Here is an 8,455-nt window from a genome sequence, read left to right on the forward strand (position 1 = left end):
TAAATATCTTGAAAGATACTCACCTTCTTCCTTTGTGTGTGGTCGTGACAATTATACCAATTCCATGTAGGCAAGTCTTTTTCTATGCACCTTTTTGACAGCCACAACAAGAGCAGACCCAAAGTGGATCAACTGTTGATCCTCTTGTGGACCAACAACCTGAAGCAGAAAGTCAGACATCAGTGGATGAAGTGCCAACATTTGTATGTGTTACTGCCTTCTCTTTGCTTAAAATGATTGAAATTTATTACTAATCTGCAACTGGGTTTGAAAAGATTCTTGCTTCTTTGTCTTTTACAGAGAATTTCTGAGATCCTAATGAACAGTGTAGAAGGAAAGGACATTTTGACCAGTCTTGAGAAGAATACGTTATCTTTAAATCAGCGAAGATGCATGGTCAGAATTCTAGTTTCACATCTAATGAGTCGCTTTGGAGAAAAGTATGTATGCATACTTTATAATAAAAGTATACATTTACATGCATTAATAAAAGTATAAATTACTGAGCTGTGTCTTTAAATAACAGTATTAAGCACTGTGTGACAGCTCACTCAAAAATAAAAAGTCTGTCATTAATTACTCACCCTCATGTTGTTCCAATCCCCTTAGACTTTTGTTCATTCTCTAAACACAGTTGAAGATATATAAATTAAATCCAAAAGGGTTTTGCCCCTTCATTGACAGCCTGAGCATCTAACATCATGGAAGTAGTTAACTACTTGGATGTTACTCAAATGGTCCAACTGTAATTTTCTAAGTGATGGAAATGTTTTTTTGTGCGGCAAAAATAAACACATACCGTATTTTGGCTTTATTTAATATTGTCTTAACATCCTCTTTAATCTCCAACTTGCGTTCACAAAAGCTACTGCTGCTTATCTGGTCCTCAAGAACACCATGACACACCTCTCACAATTCATGCGTTGTGATTTTCTCTTGGACCAGAGATCTAGCAGCAGCTCTAGTGAATATGAGTTGAAGTGGAAGTTTGAAAGTAGTTGATAATCCCTATTATTTTTTTGTCCAGTCACTTAAGAAAATGATTGATTGAAACACTGGAGGTAACATCTCCTAATTTAATATTTTTTCTACATTACTGGGCTTTCAAAGTGAAAATTGCTTGTGCTGACAATGGAGCAACAAATTTATTAAAAACAAAAAAGATTTCAGGTGCAAAACCACAAAAGTGCATCATACCAATTTAGTCACTCCCAAACACATGCCCTAGACATGCCCATGTCCTATTCCAGTGGCCCCTGTTGAATGTGTCGCCAGAAGTAGCCAAGCCTTGCTGAAAATTCTTTAATGTCTGTACTGTAATTAAGCTTGACCTTCTCCTAAATACTTTCTATATATTGTTTCTAGCCCATCCTCTGAGAAAAAGATGTGCTTGGCTGTTTCTCTGGTTCAGCAGTATCCCTGTCTTAAAGACACTCAGAGTAAAGGATATGTGAGTACAACTTTATTATTGCAATGTTTCTAAAGTTCTATACAATATGTTTTTCATTATCTGTGCCTTTCCAAATAAAGTATTTAGTTTTGATACAGAATACAAACTAGGGTTGGGCCATAACCCTCTTTATCAGATCGTCTGGATCGCCAGGTTGTCAATCGGCGATACACAATATTATCGTGGGAAGGGCCATTTTTTTTTAGTTTTTTTTTTTTCTTATATTTCCTATATTCCTATATAAAAATTAATGAATATTGTTCTCATTAAGACCTCTGCTCATAGCTACAGATGATGTTTTCCATGTAAGTCACAAGTATAAACATATGAGGGCCGCTTGTGTTGAACGTTATGGACATTAATAAGTGAAATTGCGCTTTCACTATAGATTCTGTAATAAGTGTCCATGTCCTATGTACATTTAGAAAGAAATAACAGGCTTGTTTCTCTAGTAGAAGCACGCAATGATTCTGTATGAATTCGCCTTATATATAACTTAGAAACCTTTTAATTTACCAGTAAGTTAATTCGTTTTGCCCAGCGTATTTGTGCACCATCATGGCAGAAGCATTGCAATAATTTTAAACTGTAGTAAATTTATTGGGCTATATGCAATTAGATTTTATTAACATTAATTACAACTACTGTTTTTTTAATATTATTAATTTATTTGCTTCGCCATAGTTTTAGATCGACATGTCCGCATTTCACTTGCGATTTGAACGTAAACGTAAAGCTTCTTTTCTTATTGAAAATGTTGAAAATATTTTTAAATCATTAAACATTCACGAATAACATCCGAAGTGATTCAAGAAATAGTAGCCATCCTTGTTGTGTCTGTACAGTGTTTTCTTTTTTCTTGGATAGTATGACACTGCAATTAAAACGAATATCAAAATAATATAAAGTTGACATTGATAAAATTATATTAATGTGTCGCAGTTGAATGTTTAATTTTGGTGTATATGTCAATGTGGATATAAATATGGATTGTAAAATTATTTTAAAGTATCGTCATTGACATCAGCCTATCAGCGATTTGCCTGCATATAGTTGATACACAATATTATCAACTATCGGAACAACCCTAATACTAGGGATGTTACGGTATTGTAAATACCGTCATACCGCAATAAGACATTTTTTCGATACTACCGTGGTCGCATGACTCGATAAAACAGTAGGTCTTCTGAGAAAAGTTTGCTCATGCGAACGGGGGGTAGCGGAAACTACATTTCCCATCAGCCCAGGCGTGGCCATCATCCTTTGCGGTCTTTTGTCGCTACAGACTGTAGCAGCAAGGAAAGAGATAGAAATGGTCGAACCTGCTCCGTCTGAAGTGCGTATGCGTCACGTATTCTTTTCAGCACCCATGTTAACGGATTAGAGCGTTCACACTGCACTGCACTTGTCTTGTTTCCTGCCAAAATATCTAAAAATTCTTAAATCAAGAAGGATTTTCTAGACAAGTAAAGAGTTTTTGTTTAAAACAAGCTAAATAATCTGCCAATGGGGTAAGAAAAAAAAAGTCTTCTGGCACTTTTTCCCAGTCTCTTCTTTAGTTTTGTTTTTCCTGTAAATGATTCAATAAATAACGTACCGTGACATTCATACCGTGAAGTTTTGATACAGTTACGTCCCTACCTAATACAAACTAATATTGTGTTTTTAGGAAGCATGGTTCAGCCCAGGACGAAGCCATCGTCCAGCAACTGGATTCCTTGAAGAACGCCTGCGAAATGTCAGGAAGAGAACACGTCGTGAAACCCGCACAAGCTGTGAGAAGGATGATTCTGAAGCCATAATCAGCATGAGCAGCATCTTGGTTATTCCAGGTAAAAGTTTCGTTTTGTTATCTTTTACTAAATATTGTGAAAGATTGTGTTGTTGTTGTTGTTACATGCCCTTAATTTTAAAGCTGTATAAGTTATTTTTACTTGCAGAGCCAACAATCACCCCTGACAGGGCAGTACAACTTGTAGAATGGCTCAAAAATAACATGTTGCCAGCTAACAAAGTTGCAGAGTACATGAAAGAAACAGCCATCCACAGGTCTCAATGGATAAGAGCTAATGGGACAAAGTCTATCGAGGATATAACTTGTGAATTTCCTCGACTCCTTGATACTCCAGGCATGGTAGGTTCAAAGCTGTGCATCTTTTGTTCAAAAAGTCTTTTTGGTTGTCATTAGTGCTTCAATAACAAATCGATAATGAAAATGATCTGCTCTGCCCACTCTGCATATACAACTTCTACCAGTCGCATAATTTTTATAGATCAAATTCATATACAAATAGTGGATGAAACTGAGTGAGCAGTCATTTCTTTTTGTTACTAAGCGATCCTGAATACAGTTCCCTTTAGAGGTATCTAGTACTGCACTTGAATATCAGTTACACACAAAAATAATTCACAATATCTGTATTTTTTTTTTTTTTCAGATTTCACAAGACTTCTCTGTTTTATTCCCCGACCATGCAGAGAGACTTTTCTTAGATTGGAAAGTATGTTTTAAAGACAAAATCCTTCTCTTTGCCCGCCAGGAGAAAAAGGCTCAGGAGCTTCTCCAAAACGTAGATGGTTTGTCTTCAGGTACAGTTATGAGTCCAAAAACAGAATAAGAAGTCTCCAACCCTGCTCTTGGAGACCCACCATCCTGCATAGTTCAGCTCCAAACCTAATCAAACACACCTGAACCACTGCTTTTAATATTTCAGGATTACTTGAAAATGCACAGGCAAGTGTGCTGAAGCAGGTTGGAAATAAACTTTGCAGGACGTTAGGTCCCCAAGAGAAGGGTTAAAGACCTCCACTTTAAATTAATGACAAATCGAATAATTGATACCAAATATTCATCCACACAGATGCTCAAAGTGACCTTGCACTCAGGCTGCTTCCTGTGATACTGCCCACTCCTGTCTACAAAATTGGAACGAAAATGTTCAAACCAAGCCTGGAAGAAAATATCAAGGCTTTCATTGAATTCAAGAATGTAAGTAATGTTTTGCACACATCACTATGCAAACCATACCAGGAGCAACCAAAAATGATTTTTCGTATGTTTTAGCCAAGTGAAAGTGTTAAATCGTGCCTGCACTGAGAAATCAATTTTTACATGAGCTTAAGTCATATAAGAGGCGATTGTATACAAAGTAACATCATGTAAGTGTCATAACTGAGACCGTTCACATCACAGAGAATTTAAAGCTTTTACTGACACCAGGCCCAGAAAACGAACGGTTGAGGAATGTGATCATTTGTGATGTTATAGGGCAAGTAAACCCAGCCTCCACACAAGATGATGAACACGTCCTTCTGTAGCCCCACCTACTTATTCACACGTGTGCACAAAACCGGATGAAGCATTAAATATCAAACATCCCGAGGAATATCACAAAGTATTGTACAGTAACAGGCTCCTGCAGGAAAGGAAGGTTTCGTTCCCTTCATATTTATATTTATACAGTATCATGAAATACCTTTCCGTGATCGCAGGGGTTTCATGCAGTTCATATTTATATTCATTTACAGTATCGTGAAATACCTGTCCACGATCGCAGGGGTTTCGTGCCCTCCATATTTATATTTATATACAGTGTCTTGAAATACCTGTCCGGGATGTTGTAAACCATGATTTATTTTCGTAAGTAGACGCTACAATTACTGCACGTTTTACATTTTTTATTACAGCTGTTTATTTGTTTTTGAAAATTGTTTAAATGTAAGATTTTAAAACATAAAAATAATCTGTATTACTATGTTGTCCTTCATTATCCATCAGAGCTGATCCTAGGTTTTGAAATGCCCGAGCAAAAAAAACTCATTTACTGCGCATGATTGGTGACCTCTCTTAATAATTATTATTTTTTTTTTTAGAAAGGGCCGTTTTCCCAACGCCCCCAGAAACGCTCATTTTACGTCGTGGTAATGAAACCCCTGGAATTCAGTGAATGCCAGTAAAATACAGCACGTCTGTTCACTTTGAAGCGATTCTTGAGTAAACAAAACGGAGGTTAATGTTGCATTTGCAGGGAGTTTGACTTTTTAAAACAACACTGCTTCATCAGTAACTGATCTGACAGGAATATGCATTGTTTTAATGTAAATGTGTCAATATTGCACTGTAAAAGACCGCTTGATCCTGATAACTCGTAGTCTGCGTGTCTATTCACAGAAACTCTAACGTAACTTACTATGCAAAACTCTAATCCAATCACAGAGCTGTAGGCGTTTACTTCAAAGTCTTCAGTGCAACACGCACATTAAAATCGATCGTTTCTGGAGCCTACCTCAAATATATATTTATATATATATATAAAATAACACATAACTTATTGATTCTTATGATTTTTTTTATGTAAAAACCACACGAATATCATAAGTGGACATCAGACTACATCATACTAGTATTAGTTAAGAAAAAACATCAGCTCAGGAGAGCTTTAAATTAATTATTTGTCATGGATTGGATTTTGTTTAATGCTGCATTTTGTGTGTGTGTAAAGTGATTTGTATGTTTTTAACGTTCTTCTGTTTTTAACAGGTTGGCACTAACATGGTTGAGGTCCTAAAGGAGGCTGATCTCACAAAACCCTTCCCCTTTGTCCTTGGGCTTGGGGATTGCAGCAACTGCCATCAAGCCTTTGTTGTTGTCGGCAAGCAGGCACTTCAGAGAATCTGTCACAAACGGGACGACCAAGAGTGAGGATCCAAATGCAAGGCTTTATTAAGCAGATCGTAGTCAGACAGACAGGGTCGAAAACACCAGCAAACAACAACAGCAAAGATAATCCAAGAGCGTAATCCAGTAAACAGGCGTGGGGTCAAAATCCAGGAGGGCAGTCCAAAGTAAACAAATGAAATGAAAACAAGAAACTAGAAAACTATAGCTAAGACTGAGAAAACAAAAACAGAACTATGGCTAGGGAACAACAAGGAGACTAGGAAACCTGAGAGCAATGGAAAACGCTTGGTAGAGTCCGCTGGAGCAAAACAATACTTCGCGGTGTGAAGCTGGCTTTTATGGAGGACAAACAGGAAGTAACCAGCGAAGCAGCAGAGGGAGCAGCAAGAGTCTGTGAGGGGCAAGGCTCCCTCTGCTGGCCTGGTGTGACATAGCCCCCCCCCAAGGAGCGGCTTCCAGACGCTCCAAACAACAACAGGAAGAAACAGTCCAGGGGAGCGGTGGGGGGGGGGCCAGGAGACTGAGGCAGCACAGGTTGGGCAAAGGCCCTCCAGAGCAGAGCCGGAGGTAGAGCAGTCCTCCGAGGTGGAGCAAGAGGCTTAGGAACCCTCCAGGGCGGAGCAGCCCTCCGGGGCGGAGCTGGAGACTTAACGACCCTCCGGGGCAGAGCAGGAGGCGTAGAAGCCCTCCAGGGCGGAGCTGGAGGTGGAGCAAGAGGCTTAGGAGCCTTCCAGGGCAGAGCAGGAGATGCAGGAACCCTCCAGGGCGGAGCAGGAGGCGGAGCGGCCCTCCAGGGCGGAGCAGGAGGCGCAGGAGCCCTCCAGGGCGGAGCAGGAGGCGCAGGAGCCCTCCAGGGCGGAACAGGAGGCGCAGGAGCCCTCCAGGGCGGAGCAGGAGGCGCAGGAGCCCTCCAGGGCGGAGCAGGAGGCGCAGGAGCCCTCCAGGGCGGAACAGGAGGCGCAGGAGCCCTCCAGGGCGGAGCAGGCGCCCTCCAGGGCGGAGCAGGAGGCGCAGGAGCCCTCCAGGGCGGAACAGGAGGCGCAGGAGCCCTCCAGGGCGGCACAGGAGGCGCAGAAGCCCTCCAGGGCGGAACAGGAGGCCGCATCATGGACTGGGACCTGGGGAGAGCAGAGACAGAGGAGGCAGACAGAGCAAGGAGAGAGGTAGAGAGTTCATGGGGGAAGGTGACCTCCATAGACGTGACTAGGCAGACGAGAACTTCAGGAATGGCTTTCGTGGTCGTGTCAGAGACGACAGGGAGCCTAGGCGGTGCAGGCACAGTGTGAAGCCTTGGCGGCGCAGGCAGAGCACGGAATCTTGGCAGAACAGGCAGAGCAAGGAACCTTGGCGGAGCAGGTAGAGCAGGGAACCCTGGCGGAGCTGGCAGAGCAGGGGGCATAGGCGGTGCAGGCAGAGCGTGAAGCCTTGGCGGTGCGGGCAGAGCGTGAAGTCTTGGCGGTGCGGGCAGAGCGTGAAGTTCCGCTATGTACGCCACCTCCGAAAGAGGTATAGGCGCAGCGGACATGCGTGTAGATGAGGTCTCCAGAGCAAACTTGTGGGCGGGCTCATGGGCAGAAGAGGGCACTGGGGCGCAGTGTACAGCCCACACACTCAAAATGGCGATTGCCATAGCAGGTAGCGCAGTTGGCAGAGGAATGCCCTCCGGGTCAGTGGGCGTGAGGCTTGGGAGCGTTGGCTCTGCGTGACGTGGGAGCGTTGGCTCTGCATGGCTTGGGAGCGTTGGCTCTGCATGGCTTGGGAGCGTTGGCTCTGCATGGCTTGGGAGCGTTGGCTCTGCATGGCTTGGGAGCGTTGGCTCTGCATGGCTTGGGAGCGTTGGCTCTGCGTGGCTTGGGAGCGAAGGCTCTGCGTGGCTTGGGAGCGAAGGCTCTGGCAGATCAGACGAAACATGTCCCGGCTCTGGATGTTCGGGCGAGACGTGACTTGGCCTGGAAGGAACTGCTGTGACTTGATTGGGCGTGACAGGAATAGCAGTGACTTGACTTGGGATGACAGGAACAGCTGTGACTTGGCTTGGCGTGAGAGGAACAACTGTAACTTGACTCGGCGTAACAGGAGCAGCTGTGACTCGACTTGGCGTGACAGGAGCAGCTGTGACTTGACTTGGCGTGACAGGAGCAGCTGTGACTTGATTTGGCGTGACAGGAGCAGCTGTGACTTGATTTGGCGTCAAAGGAGCAGCTGTGACTTGAAATGGCTTTGAGGGAGTGGTTGTGACTTGAGTTGGCTCTGCTGGGACAGCGGCGGCTGGACATGATTCAGGAGGTACTGCTGTGTCTTGATGTGACTCTGTAAGCGCT

General features: G+C 43.0%; 1 protein-coding gene across 1 annotated transcript in view; it reads left to right on the plus strand.

The window, feature by feature from the left end:
• The first annotated feature begins 1,384 nt into the window (after positions 1-1,384).
• Positions 1,385-8,455, plus strand: part of LOC141333363 (uncharacterized) — a 12,037-nt gene continuing 4,966 nt past the window's right edge. Inside the window, exons 1-6 of the mRNA XM_073838346.1 lie at positions 1,385-1,450; positions 3,123-3,285; positions 3,394-3,587; positions 3,892-4,042; positions 4,315-4,442; positions 5,994-6,105. Of these exons, the coding sequence (XP_073694447.1) occupies positions 1,385-1,450; positions 3,123-3,285; positions 3,394-3,587; positions 3,892-4,042; positions 4,315-4,442; positions 5,994-6,105 (814 nt within the window). The remainder of the gene's footprint in view (positions 1,451-3,122; positions 3,286-3,393; positions 3,588-3,891; positions 4,043-4,314; positions 4,443-5,993; positions 6,106-8,455) is intronic.

Source organism: Garra rufa, chromosome 4 (assembly GCF_049309525.1).
Source record: "Garra rufa chromosome 4, GarRuf1.0, whole genome shotgun sequence".
In the NCBI taxonomy this organism is placed as follows: Eukaryota; Metazoa; Chordata; class Actinopteri; order Cypriniformes; family Cyprinidae; genus Garra; species Garra rufa.